The 15,296-nt window shown below is 45.1% G+C and overlaps 1 protein-coding gene across 8 annotated transcripts in view; it reads right to left on the bottom strand.

The window, feature by feature from the left end:
- The window catches only part of ptprua (protein tyrosine phosphatase receptor type Ua), a 219,305-nt gene that overhangs the window by 109,730 nt on the left and 94,279 nt on the right, over positions 1 to 15,296 (bottom strand). For all 8 annotated transcript variants that reach the window (XM_076011676.1, XM_076011680.1, XM_076011677.1 and 5 more), the window contains exon 3: positions 6,228 to 6,499. In XM_076011676.1, coding sequence (XP_075867791.1) covers positions 6,228 to 6,499 — 272 coding nt within the window. The remainder of the gene's footprint in view (positions 1 to 6,227; positions 6,500 to 15,296) is intronic.

Below are 15,296 nucleotides of genomic sequence, written 5' to 3'. Positions count from 1 at the left end.
CAAAGTTCCAACAAAATGTGTTTTTGAAGCCCCACGGTGCTTTTCACCGAAATGACTCTTGAAACTCGACTCACTCACTGTCTGTTCAGATTCAGTCCAACAAGGCTGCGGTGACGCCGACTACAGAGATGAGGAGAAAAGAAAAACAAAAAGACAGGAGGAAGGCTGGAGAACAACTTGGGTCCCACCAGGACACATGAGCCCACCGTGCACACCTGATTAGAAACAACAGGTACTGCACCAACAACTCCACGGCGCCCCACTGAGGCCGTCGTCCCATCTTTTATTTTCTGTCACTTTTTCCCCTGCAGGCTTCCAGCAGCAGGTTGGACTCTCAGCCATCGTTACTCCTTCACTTGATAAGAAAGAAGAAAAAACGCAATTTGATTCGGCAACATGAATAAAGGCTAAATTGGAAATAATAATAATCCTATGACACAGGATGGCACAACTGCCTGATTCCACCAGCTGCCTTGTTGCCGATGTTTGATATAGTTGACGAGCTAATGCAACTATATTAAATTTGAACTGTCGTAAACAAGTGTGACTACTTGAATAATAATAAATTCATCATAACAAAGAGAATCAACTGACGAGGAATGGCATAACTGCCTGATTCATACCACTGATGAATTATTCATTTATTAATTTTCACCATAACTGTCACATTTCATAATATAATACCGGGGCAAAAACATTTTCAAGCACCCTGAACATTATTAAACACGATGCAATAGGATTTCATCCTTCTTGAAAAAAAAGAGGCAAAACGTGAAAAATCTCAGGGGGTGCAATGAACTCCATCCTGGGGGAGGCACCTTTTGTGATGTCACAAAGGGATGATTTTTTTTTTTTTTTCATCACGTTTTTCGTCACGTGACGAACATTGGTAAAAAACCCAAAAGCCAAAAAAAATAAACAATTAAATAAATAAATAAATAAAAACCCAAGGCCAGCAACCCCTCTAATCACAGTCCAACAGATCTCCAACGTGCCCTGAGGGGGCGCTTGATGCTTCCTGATTGCCGGATTTATTTATCTATTTATTCGTTTAATCTGCACCAACAGGAGCCAACGACACAATCGCCCGGCCTGCACGCGCACATGCTCAAAAAAGCTCCTTGGGCAGCCTGCGGGGGCGCTGTTGCCCGCCCCCACCGGACGCCGATCTTTATCGACGAGTAGAGGAGTGGAGGGGTGGAGGAGAGGAGGAGTGGAGGAGTGGAGGAGGGAGCCCTGTGGAAAAGAAAAGCAGGACGGGAGAGGAGCGTCGCTCCGGGAGCCTCCGTCTTCAAACCGGCAAACAGAGACACTTTTCCAAGCTCACCTGCTTGGCTATGCGCTGCCGATCATCCGGGTTGATCGGATAAATGAAGCAATCTGTTAGACAACAGCGTCGCCTCATCAGTCAGGCACACACACACACACACACACACACACACGCACGCACGCACACAGACACACACCCTGGTGGACGTATGTCACAGTGGCAGTAGATTACATTACTTATGCACGCCTGTCAGGACTGCAAACACCTGCGCGCTGAACAAATCCCCCACCCTTCTCTCTCACACACACACACACGCACACGCACACACACACACACACACACACACACCGTCACCTTCTCCCCCGCCAGGGCCAAACTCGCCTGTTGGTGCCACGTTAACTTTAAAATAGCTCAAGTCATGAAACGAGTTCACAGTCCGCGGCGACACGACGGCATCCAGGTGTTTTATTCCAAATGATTTGGAAGTTGTATATTGAAACAAAGAACAGCTCATGCAAACATATATTACAGTTTTCTTTCCAATTGCTAGCACACTAAAATGACATGCATAGCACAATTATTTAAACTGACACACAGAAAGCAAAACCTCTTCTCAAGTCTCTAAAACTCTAAACACATTTTCTGCTTTACACACATTTTGCAATTCAAAATGGCACTTTTTAAATGCACTGAACACAATTTGCTGCATAAGACACGACAATCTAACAGAAAGTCACATGTTTGCCATTTCAAAACACTGCCATTCAAAATGACACTACATGAGCTAATAGGACAACATATGTGCCACCTGGCTAAACACCTCATTGCTTAATTCTTAACACTTCAATCAGGAAGTAAGCACTATAAAAAGACACCTCATGTCATAGTGTATCAGTTGGGTGACACCCGTTTACTTCGTGAATGGCTGATGTCATACACTACAGTAAGTGTGCAAGTTTCCTGTACAATTTACTCTACTGTTCATTGTCCAAGCCCTATATTTTTTATCATTTTGTTTCTCTAAAGGACAGAGAAACGCAGCCATGGTGGAGGGAGGGGCCAAATGTTCACTGGGGTACAGGAAGCTGCCACAGTAAACTTGGTTTTGGAAAGGAATGAAATCCGATTACGAGAAATTCAAAGCCACATCATCCAGGACAACATCGTATTCAGCAACATCCAACGAGTCAGCCTGTCCACATTGGCTCACATTTCACAGTGGAACCAAATTAGGATGAAACAACTTTTTGAGAGACGTGGTGGGAACATCACTATGTGCGCATGGTGTCCTCCACCGTCATGCCATCCTTGGACCATACAACACAGCCCACATTCTCACATTTGTAGACAGACTCCACAACACCATACTACCACCACAGCACATGAATGATGCAAACCATCAAAGCCGGTACATTGTAGTATGGGACAAGGTGAGCTTCCATCGTGCAGCCCCAGTCCAAAACTGGTTTGCTGACCACCCATCATTTATTGTGCATTACCTCCCACCATACTCACCATTTCTGAACCCAATAGAAGAGTTCATTTCGGCATGACGGTGGAAAGTATATGACCTGCAGCCCTTTGTGTGCATGCCTCTGGTGCAGGCTATGGAAGAGGCATGTGATGAGTTTGATGTGGGTGCGATTCAAGGATGGATAACGCTCTCAAGGCACTTCTTCCCTCGATGTCTGGCAAGGGAAGATATTGCCTGTGATGTGGACGAGGCGTCGTGGACAGACCCAGCCATGCGGCAAGATGCTGCCTAATTATTTTTCTTGCCTTTTTTTTCCTGCAATTTTTGTTTTCTGTCAACTGTTTATTGTGAGCATATGTTTGCTCACTCCAGTGTAAATACATTTGCTTGTTTGGTCAACAAAAAATAAATAAATGAATGTTTCAACAGCATGCGTGTGGATCTACAAATATTTATGTGCATGTGAACAATCTAAGAGCTTTCTACAATTACTATCACATCATGGCAAAGCATACCAAAGATGAGAGCGCTTTTCATTCTGCCCAACAGTGTGTAGCTGGTTAGACAAAAATCTGGTAATATGAATGAAGTGTGTGCCATGTGGTGCAATGGTTTGATTTTGATAATGGTATATGCAGTTTTGGTTGCAGTGCTTCATTTTGCAGGATATCTGAGGTGTTTTGCAGTTTGGGTGTGTGGTTTTGTGAATTGTGTTTAGTGTTTTGGTAAAACGAGGCTAGCTTGCTAAATTGTATTTTAGCAATTGGAAAAAACTGTAAACAGCAATTGCGCCACAACTAAAGGAGTGAGTGTGTGGAGGAGCTGCAGTGACGAGATGAAAACATGCGAGACAGTCATTAACTTGAAAAGACTCTTTGAAATCAGTACATTTAATGAATATGATACGGATTGAAGGTGATTTTTTTTGTTTTGGTCTGGTTTATCACAGTCAGTGGGTGATGTGTGATGTGAACATGTGAACCATTGACACAGGAAGTGGATGTTTAGTTCAGGTTAGGTGTGATTGATTCTTATCCCTGCCTGTACACATGTATATGTATTATCATGTATGTTATAATATTATTTATCAATTCCAGTACTTAAACCTGGCATTTCCGGATATTAAGTAATGGAAAAAGGGGGTAAAGTTTGTTGAACTTCTTCCTTCCCCTATTTTGAACTTGGAAACCTTGATTTGAATGATGTACTTGAAAAGTGAAAACGTTTAATGATTCTGATCTGGTTCATTTTGTTTCTTAAATGTGACCGCATGTCCATGTAATTATTTAATTATTATGTTATTATTATTATTATTATTATTATTATTATTATTATCATTATTATTATTATTATTATTATTATTAATTAATAATTAAATCTTTTTTTTATCAGTATTACTTTTTTGAACACATACCAGATAAACAAAATAAAGCAAACTGAAACCTCCTCCTCTTCCTCCTCCCCCTCGGCTGCGACAGACAAACTTCTAACATCCACACGGAAGCGTTGGAAAAATCATTACTTTAAATCATTTGGGCGGCTGCTGGGAGTTGCTCAGGATGGGGAGGGGTGGAGGGGGAGGGGGGGAGGATGCTTAAAGACGAAGGCCGTCCTCATTGATCTGCCGGCCCTCTAATCTCATTAACTGGCTCTTGATTTATTGAGATGGGGCTCCGGGGTTCCACCAAGGTTACGGAAGCAAAACACCCCCAGCCACCGCCGCCGAGGGTCGCATGGAATTGAGGTCAATTGACTGTTCGGGGCGAGCCCACGCACCCCCTCACATCCCCCCCGACCCACCCACCCACTCACAATTCCTTCCGCTAACCCGCCCGCCCTGCCAATTACACCCGTTTTAGAGCGGGAAAGTTTACTTGGACGGAAAAAGGGAGCATTTGGCGGATGAATTAGGGGGCGTAATGAGGTGGGACGAGGGTCCGCGACCACTCGTCCGAAATCGCAGCGGCGTAGTAACGTGGTACAGACAGTGGGGGGAGCCGGCGGGCGCCATCGATTACGACCGCCAGGGGAAATAGACCAATAAATAAAGACGCAACGCAAACACACGCCGGCTGTAATTAAACACCGATCGAGCCGCCGTGACGCACGTTCACGAAACTCCCACGAGTGGTTGCAGGCGGAAAATAATCACCCACTCAGTTTTCACAATCTATACAGCGAGTTGTGCGTTTTGGGTTACGCAGGACAGCAGACTACAAGCACAATGGATAAACCCAGTCACACGACCAGATGGGGTTTTTTTTCAAAGGAACTCGCTGCTGTCGCACAATGAAGGTGACACAGTTGAACGTTTGATCGAAGGTCTCTCGATGTCTAGACTTCTCTTTATGCTTTTGTCCCCTGACCTATTAAAACTGAACTCATTGCACTCCAGACCTTTTTCCTCCCCTCCGCTCTCTGTCACCTTTGTCAGTAACTGAGTTTTTGCTGCTTTTCAAGTTTTCTCGCACTTCCACTTGGTTCACGACACGTCTCTGACAAGATACTTTGCCACCTTCGACAATCAGGAGGTGTGAAACTTTGCTCGTGGTGACATCTGAAAAAAACATCCAGACATCAGTTTTTGCAGGATTGTCCCACTGCCTGCTCGTTCCAGTCAGAGAAATGTCATGATATAGATGTTTTATGGAAAAGGTGACGGCCCCATATGCCCAACCTTGCACTAACAGGAACCCTCAAGCTGCAACAACCTTGCTTAACATTTTATAGGGCACGCAGTGGAGTGAAATATTAAATATATTGGACTTCGAGACTTTCAACAGTCGATACAAGAACATAACTTTCCATGATTGACGTGAAAATTGTTCAGTTTTAGGCTAAATTAGAGTCAAAGAAGTTTTCATTCACAGCTCCTCCTCCTCCATTTTGAGAATAATCGTGAAATTACAAGAATATTTTTGTCTTTTCGCACACTAAGATATGCAGTCAGTAATGAGGAACTTCTCATGAGTCAAACGGTTCGTGACACAGCGTGAAAACACCTTCAGCTTCTCACTGCACGGAAACAGGAAACAAAGCAACAACATCCTCGTAGCATGAAAAGTCCCTGTGACAGCATATATATTATAATATTATCATGTATCATAATATGCCTCTGGAACTGACCAGATGTGGTCGCTCGCTCTATGAATGCTGCAAAAGCAGGTTGCAGGTGAGTTGACCCCTTTTTTTTCACATTATTATATTTTATTATCATCTTTTTTATTTCTATTCTAATTTATTACTGCTCTATTTATGCATTTTAAACTTTCTTTTTTCTCTGCACTTTGTCCCTGAATACTGTGTTATTTAAATGCTTTAAAAATGATAAACGTTTAATCATGTAACGCACATTGAGTTGCCTGTGTGTATGAAATGCGTGATAAAAAAATAAAGCTGCCTCGCCTTTGCATGTACAGTGGGTGACGTTCATTCAAGAAGTTTGTGGAAACGTGTCAGCAAGGTGAGTAACGACCCGCTCACCTGGTATTCGCTGGGCCAGAAGGTGCTGACGGCCAGCTCCACCTGGTGCCACTGGCGGCCCTGGGAGCCCGTGATGTTCCACACGGCGCTGCCCTTGGGGCCCCCGTTGACGCGGATGTAGACCTGCAGGTCCCCGGGGCTGTGGCCGTCGCGGCTGTACAGGAAGTAGCTGAACTGGATGCAGTGGGTGTCGTTCTCGCTGAGCGGCAGCAGGAGCAGCTGAGCCCGCTGGCCTCCGAAGTGCTGCGAGGAGTTGACCATCATGAAGGAGCCTGGGTGGATGAAGGGACAACAACAACACACTATTAGAGGACAGGTCTGTTATTTATTTATTTTCATTTTATTTAACCTTTATTTAATCAGGCAGGTTATTAAGAACAAAGTCTTATTTACAATAACGGCCTGAGGGAAAAGGGGGTTGAGGGCAGCGAAAAGGGTGAAATACTGAGAAATATCGAGTTTATTAAACCCCTGGTCTCAGCAGCTGTGTTTCCATTACCACCAGAATTGCGCAAAACCTAAATATCGCAATAAAGAACTGGCAACAGAAACAGCATAACTTGGAAAAAACGCTCAAACGGTTTTGACGCTCTCATCGGGAGGTTTTTCAGACGGATCCATGTGGAGCTACATCGCAAAAGTGTCATGAAGAAACACTTTTTCAGTCATGTGACCAGTTCACTTGAAGTGAAAGTGGCGCGTTATGTTGACGGAGGAGAAAACAAAAGCAAACCTAATTCTCGTAAATTCTGATTTGACGAGAATTACGGCTTCTGCGCTTCACACCATTCAATGGAAAGACCTGCAATTCGCAATTGTACTTTGTCGGAATTTTGGAAATATCGCTTTTATTTTGCAAAAAACTATCATGGAAACAGCTAACATTGGTTTCAGTCAATGGCCCTCCTACATCTATTTCTCCACATCCATCTTCTGAACAATGCTGGCTGACCTGAAATCAAGAAATAATCAGACCCAACTGTTTGGCCTTCACTTGGTAAGAGCCTGGATCGGGATAGACATGTCATGTTAGTTTTGAGGCGCGGCAGAACAATTCACTCTCACTCTCTCTCTCTCTCTCTCTCTCTCTCTCTCTGTCTCTCTCTCTCTCGTTTTTTTTTAGGTCATGAAAAAAAGAAAGAGAACCAACAACAAAACAACCCTGAGAGCCAGAAGCTGACAGGCTCAAGGTTGTTACCCAGAAACGTCTGCGCGATCCTCTTCGGCTATTTGTCTGCTATTTGGTCGAGGCGCCACAACTTCTCCCCACTTCCCGCTGTCACGAGCCTTTCCATCACTTTTTTTTTTTTTTACAAGCGCCCGCCCTCAGATGCGCCGCGCTCCAAGCAGCGGGTGTCAGATTGCGGTTTTCATTTTAGGCGGCCGAGCTTCGACAGAGGAGGACGCAGGGCTCCTCTCACATCCTGCCAGCCACCACCGCGGCATCATCCCTCCTTCCCCCCCCCCCCCCTTCCCACCCTCCCCCCGGCCCTGGTGGAGGAGCACAGGGAGGAGGATGGGAGGGGTCTGCCTTTGACTGTGGCCTTCGCCGCACTGTGAAGTCCAGTTTAAAGTGAAGGTATAAAGTTTGAGTAAAACCAACAGATTTATTCACACAGAAGAACCTGCGCAGCAGCCAAATGAGGGCAGAGCATCAGAGTCGACCTCAGTCACTCACTTTCCTGGCGAGGTGCACCAGATGAGAAGAAAAAGCTGTAAATTAAGTCAATCATGATAAATTGGCGTCCAATTCTTTTCAGAAACTAAAGAAAATCTGAACACTGAGGCTGAAACGCATATGAGTCAGTGTTTGAATCGCTTATATATCGACAGACAGATAAAAAGACAGACACTTTCTTTATGTTTGTCGCTTGTTTTCCAGCACTGCACTGGTTGGCCTGCACGGAAAACACGGGAAATATGAATAGCAATAAAATAGTAAATGGCAGTCAAACAGACTTCATTCTTACCCAGGACTTGTTTCCCTGAGCACCTCAAACGCGGCAGCTGATCTCATATTGTTGTTTTTACCGTAAGGTATGATGCTCAGAGATACTTTTTTTATTACACATTGATGAAACAACAGTCAGTTTGTTCTTTCTGGAGTGTAGTTCAAATAAGGCGAACCAAGTTCCCACGTCCTGCTGGCCTGGCGTTTCAGCATTTCTGCACAGATACTAGCTTTTGGACTCTGGGTTAAAAGTTCTCCACGTGTTATCAGGCAGGCTGTTTTTTCTGGTTCTGATTTTTTTTTTTTTTTTTTTAATCACTGCATAAAATCGGTACCAATTTGTTTTATGGGTGGAGTTATTTTTGTCACGTGACTCCAGGCTAGGCCAAGTAATCGAAACGACGCCACAGGCATCGCGTCTTTTACCGGGATTGCAGGGTGAGAGTCGCACACTTGCTGAAATATGAAAACCCGGTGTTGATTTGGAGTTTGTTGACATTCCTGAGGAAGCTGGATTCCATGCAACACGCTAAGACAATTTTGTAAAAACCATCATCGAGGTGCTCTGCAGTCGCAGCGAGGGGGGCGTTTGCAAGGTTGCAAGTCAACAAACTCGAAAACATTTGTTTTCAAGCTCATAATGCCTCACTACGAGTCAATTAAACCAAACTAACTCAAGGAAATCTTCCTTTAAAGTCTTGATTTCCTTCAACTTCAAACGCTGAACGGCGAGGATAGACACAGAGGGATCGTCGGTTAGCCGCCTGTGATCATCGCCTCGGGACCCCTTCAAGGACCCTTCAGTGATCCGAAGCTTCCGACCTTTTTAGTCGGAACTCATCTCTGAAGGCTGCCGGCGGGGGCCGGAGAACAAAAGCTGCGTAACCTTCGCAATCCAGCGTGTTATTTTTTTGGCAGACAGAGGGAGCCAGCGAGCGTGGGGGGGGAAGTCGCGGGTAGTGTAGTTTTCCGAGGTGCCGCGGTTGAGCGAGAGCACAATCAGCAGCGGGGGCCTCTCGCCATTAATCACGCCGACACGGTTATTAGGGCGGTAATGGCAGCCGAGGGAGCGCTTAAAGCGGAGAGATGGCTGTAATACTCGCACGCCGACACGCGGGAGGGACACACATCAGCGCGTGCGTGCAAGGGTGCGCACGAGCGTCATCTCTACCCCCCCGACCCTGCTCTCCTCTCCTCTTTCAACATCCCTCCTCGCATTATCTCTCCGCACTTCCTCCCCTCCTCTCCACCACCACCCGCTCCTCGACTCACCTCTGTCACCCCCCCCGCGTGGCTTCGCCTTCAGCAGATTGTTTTCTTTTAAGAGACTCCAAGTGAACAATCTGAAGCACCGAGTCGCACCACCTGCTTTCTGTCGACAAGGAAGCAAAAAAATAAAATAAAAATGTATACATAAAAGAAGAGCGCCCTTCAAAGTGAACCTGGAGCCGCGGGACGGCGCTTTCATCAAGATTAGGTGCAGTTCCGAGGAGTCGCTGTCGGGGGTGTTTTTAAAATTGTGTCATTTGTTTGAGCTGGGCTGCTGACAAGCAGTGTTGGGGAGTAACCAGTTACAAGTAACGTTGCGTAATTGAATTACAAAATTAAGATATTTGTAATCAGTTACATTACTGGGGAAAATGTGTAATTAAATTATAGTTACTTGTGGAATTCTTCATGATTGCAATTTCAATTACATCTGATATGTATGTATATATATATATATATATATATATATATATATATATATATATATATATATATATATATATATATATATACATACATATATATATATATATATACATATATATATACATATGTTTGTTGTTGTTTTGAGTTTAACACTGTTGGGTCTAAACATATGTATTCAATTTAGAAGAGTAATCCAAAATGTAATCAAGTATAATTAGTTACATTACTTTGACAAAGCAATGAGAATAGTTACACTAGTTTTACATTTTCAACAGGGTAACTTGTACTTGAAACCAATTACATTTGCAAAGTAAACTGCCCAACAGTGCTGAAGACTCGTGTAGTACTGGATGTAGCACTGTTTAAAGGGGAACAATGCAAGTCAGTTGCTTCTATGCTGCTTTGCTCACTGATTTCTTTCAATAGAACTTCGTAGTAAACGTCAGACTTGTAAAAAAAAAAAACTTAGAGCTAATCCTTGGAGTTAACAGGTATCCCATTGTATCCTTTGACAAAGCGTGTGTCGGTGCAGTCGTATCTGTTAAAAACAAGACATAACAGAAAAATAAATAAAAGACTGAGGTCATAAGCGCAGATCTCTGTTTATTTTTTTTAAGCACCTCGCTGGTGGTGTGCGCTTGTGTCGGGTCGGCCTCCCCAGATGTCACCAGGCTGGTTTTCTCGGGAAGGAGGTTGAAATTATGGTCGAAAACGTCGCATAGACCCTCTTTTTAAATGCACATCACAGACCCCTCCTCCAAACCCGGGACCACTTCCAGACCCTCCAACCTCCATCCCTCGGGCACCTCGGAGCCCGGGCAAGGCGTCAGAAATGTCCTGTGAGAACAAGCGGCTGCTCCCCGACGAGGATCTCGTCTCTGTTCTCTGACGCACGTCGACATCTCTCTCCTTCCCCTTCACCTGGCCAGGCAGGCTTTTGGCTTTCGCCTCACCCACCACCACCACCCTGCTTCCCCACCACTGCTTTGATGTGCAGGTTCTCAGGGGGTACGGGATGGGGGGGTGATATGTGGTGAAAATTGCTTTTCTTTTTTTCCTTTTTTTCCTCTTATTCTTCGGCTCCGAGACGCAGAGCCCTCATTGTTGGAGGGCAAGTCTCCAGCTGTCCTTGCGACAGGACGGTATTGGTACCGGCGAGGGAGGCAGCGGAGCAATATGGATTGGGCCGATGCTGCTCGTCTCATTATTTTCAGATATCTCCCGGCGACTATTTCATAAAACACGTCCACGCATGGCCTGCATCCTTTTTCCGTTGGACGCAGCAGATTGCTTTTTCGAGGACACCTAGTGGCGGGAAGAGTAATCAAGTAATCGCTTGGGATGAAAACTTTTTTTTTTTCCCTTGTTTTGTTTTGTAAGTAGTAACTTCAAAAATGAACAATTATTGCAGGAAGAATATATATTTATATATGTGTGTGTGTGTATATATATATATATATATGTACGTGTGTGTATATGTATATGTATATGTATATATATATATATGTACATATATTGTTTTAAAGTCTCCTCAAAGGATGCTGTTCGCTTTCCTATTTACAAAAACGTTGAAGCAAACATTTTTCCTGTCTGTTTAATATGACTTTACGGAACATCTGATATATTTAGCCGAACATCTGTTGTGTGATAATTAGAAATTGATTGAATAAATATGAAGTAATTCATTATTCACCTTGTGCATGATTGTGATGGTTCGCTTTTCATCTTCACCAAAGCGACTGATGCAACGTGAATGTGAATGTGCGGACCGACGGCCTTGAGTTTAAGATCTAAGCAGGGAAACGGAAGCTGATGAAATGTAATCAGGAGTTGTGACGGAGGGTTGTTTTTCACTCCGCTTCTCTGATACTCTCAAAATATCTCGGTTGTATCCTTTGATAACACGTTGACCAAAAGCAACGTGCAGACCTTCTGGCTGTTGTTGCTGTTGTTGTTGTGAGGAAAAATAAAGATCACATTTGAGAGCTTTCAACCGCTGCTGACAAAATATATTCCGGGGCTATTTTCCTTTATTTTCACGGGGTTTTGTGTCTTCCAGACGATAACAATAATTTGTGTCAGATTAAAAGCAGCCAAAAGGTACACACAATGACCAGAAACACACCCTGACATACAGTATCATTTTCCTTTTAAATCTTGATATTATCTCGACATGATTGATGCGGTAATTAAAGGTTTGATAAAATTCATCCAGATATTTCCTGCGCTGATAACCTGATTTAACATCCTCTTGGGTGCAACACGCAGGCCTCGGGCCATAATACACCCACACACACAAACGGAGGTTGGTGCCACAAAAAAAAACCCACCAAGAGCCAATGGAGAGAAATTCTCCATAAATCCATGAAAGCTGATAAGGCTCCATCTATTTCTCCCATGACCCAGCCAAGGGCGAGGGAACACGCATTAAGAGATTAAGGGGACGGCCTCGGCTGCCTGCGTTCGTATCAGGACGTGGGGCGGGAACCCGAGTCACAGGTCCGGCCGCTTTTATCGCAAACTTGCAACTAAGAATCATTGAGGAGGCGGAGGAGGAGGCGGTGGCGAGGATGACAGCGACGGGCCTTTTATCTTCCCGCTGGTCTCCGCTGTCGCTCGGTTTTTCCCACCGAGTGCTCGACTTCCGATTTAGCGCCGCTCGCGGGGCGATACGTGCCAGCAGTGCTTAAACTCACCTTTTCATTTTGCGCCCGCAAATCCCCGGGTCGCACAGTTTATATCCGCACTATCGATTGGCCCGGCCGGAGCGCCGACGTCGAGTGTGAGGCGTTTATTGGCGAGTCAAAGCCGTATAAATGTTTGACGGCTGCCAGCAGTCGGGCGGAAAGCGGTTGCCAAGTAATGTTGAGAGGCACCACTGCGGCGGTTTTTGCTGGAGACGAAGTGTCAAACTTCACTGATTTTCTCACTTCTCACACACACTGTTATTTACTTTTTCTTTTCTTTTTTAAAATATCGATCAAAACACACGGAAAGGTTCAATATTATTTCCATTTTTAAATCTTAATTGTTTCCTCGTAAACTTCAGTGGAGCAGCCCCAATATATGTATTTTTTGCCTGTATTATTTTACTGGCCAGTCCTCAAGGGAGCGTTATTCACGCTTGTGCTCACAGACTCAGTTCTAGAATAGCTTCCTGCTAAAACTCATGTTTTGTTCTTTCTCTCTCTCTCTCTCTTTCTCTCTGGGGCAAAAACAAGGTCTCTGAAGGCTTTCACGCAAACCTTGTAGGGGTGTCCCTGCCCTGTGTGACATCACTCAGGGCATATTCAAGAACTGTAAGTTTTAACAGAACAAATGCAGTCAATGATTCACTCGTTTGAAACTCATTGTCGTTTGAAACTATGAAGGAAAGACTGCGCCCACTTTCATCATTTCATCATGTGACCTGGAACCCAAGCCATCTTCTATCGCCACTTTCTCCTGCAGTCAGGGTCGCGGTGGGTTGCCAGTTCACCGCAGGGTCACACTGGAAGACAAAACCATTCACACACAGACCCCGACAGACAATTCCGAGTTCTCAATGTCCCTCATGTGCATGTTTTTGAACTGTGGGAGGAAGCCGGAGAACCTTGAGAGAACACGCGCTGACACAGGGACAACATGCAGGCTCGGGGAATCGAACCCACAACTTTCTTGCTGATCACTGCACCAGTGCGTCGGCCCTGTCAAGGTTTCATCTGTCAAAAGAACAACCAATCCAAGCTGGACAAGAAGTGGCTTGACAGCCATTGTCCATATGAATGGAGAGATGCAGAGGACAGAAGCACTTCGCCGATGGCTCACAGCAAGACGTTCCACGAGCACGGCGAGCGCTCCTGAAAGACTTAAAGAAATGCTGCAAAGACAGGGTCGCCCCCAAAAACGACTTCCAATTGCTTTTCAGGGCAACTGCTGCAACATTTGTGTCATTTTTTCTCCCTTTCTCTTACTTCCTGAATTGAAGGAAGTATGAATGGCTGTCGTAAACATTTTCTGCTCATTTTGTACCTGGCAGGCTCAATTATTGTTGCAAAACACAATCCTGTTTCAGCAGGATGAGAGCAATGCCATTGGCTGCCTGTGGCTGATGACCGTGAAGAAAGGAGGAGGAGGAAGAGGAGGAGGAGGAGGGAAAAGCCGGCAGCATCTCTCGGGAGCAGCAGTGCTTACTAAGTAATAAGAGGTGGCCTTCTCGCTGCTGCGGCTGCTGCTGTAGTTGTTGTTGCTGCTGCTGCGGCTGCTGTTGGCAGCCTCCAATTCAGCAGCGCCTGAAAATGAGATGGAGCCCGCGATCCGTAATTTCAGCCCCGTTTAACTGCTCCCGCATCCCAGAGTCCAGGTGGCTTGACAGACCCCGAGCGGGGGAGAGTGGACTCGGAATGAGGGCGGGAATCTGCTCGGTGGCAGAAATCAATAGTGCATTAGCTGCCCTCCACGCAACAAACGTGTGGGCCGACTCTCCCACCTCGCAGCACTTCCAGGCTCTCCTCCGCACCGCCGAGCATCGTGATATTTGCCCCGGCCGCCCTCAGCAACCCAACCCCGGCTCCTGGGACTCACTCTTTGTTTCATCTCGGCATCCCCGAGGCCTTTCCGGGGAAACAACCGTCTCTCCAACCTTTCATTCGGCTTTTTCCTCGCTGCTTTCCTCCTTCCAGCTCGCGGCCGTGACTCAGTAAACACGGAACGCAGCCCTGCTAGTTTCTCTCTGCTCTCATCAGGGTTCATGCCCCGGAACAGATGGAACCTTTGAGGTGTGTGCTTACGTAGGTGGCTGTAAACACAGGGCTAAATATACTGTTTACTGGATGCAAGGCTGCTGCTCTCCTGGAGTCTGATGAAAAACATATTTATAATTGATAGAGCTGAAGTACTCGAGACCGGTCTTGAGACTTTTCTTACCATTGGTCCTATACATCTAATTGGTCCACCAATAGAAGGAATCTATTTCTGCCTCACATATTGTTCCCCCTTGTTTTTCTGTCTCATCTCTTCATGAGCTGAGTGACCCAATGAGATCACTCATTCCATGCAAGTGGTAGCGTCCTCTGCATTCTAACACTTAATTCAGACTTGGTCATGACTAAGTCATGGTCTTGGTAGCATCTTGGTCTCTGTTAAGGAGATTTTAACTCTATCAATAGTCACTGGGTAGAATGTCTGTCGTTAAAATGTGCAGCACTGGCAACTGAAGTCATGACTTCAGGCTCACAGAATGTAAATCAAACCATTACAATAAACCGCTGTTATAACTTTGCCTTATTAACAACGAACAACCAAACAAATTCAATCTGCCTGTGTGCCTCTGATGCAGCCAAACCTTTTGAAACATGCAAAAAAAAAAAAAAAAAAGATCTGGCAAATATTTTTAACGACCATATTGGGATTGAGTGTCGGAAAATCGTTTTTTTTTTTTCCTC

The sequence above is a fragment of the Nelusetta ayraudi genome, unplaced genomic scaffold (genome assembly GCF_046127955.1).
Source record: "Nelusetta ayraudi isolate G7.1 ecotype Tasmania unplaced genomic scaffold, CSIRO-AGI_Nayr_v1 ptg000135l, whole genome shotgun sequence".
In the NCBI taxonomy this organism is placed as follows: Eukaryota; Metazoa; Chordata; class Actinopteri; order Tetraodontiformes; family Monacanthidae; genus Nelusetta; species Nelusetta ayraudi.
This window is presented reverse-complemented; position numbering and strand designations above follow the sequence as displayed.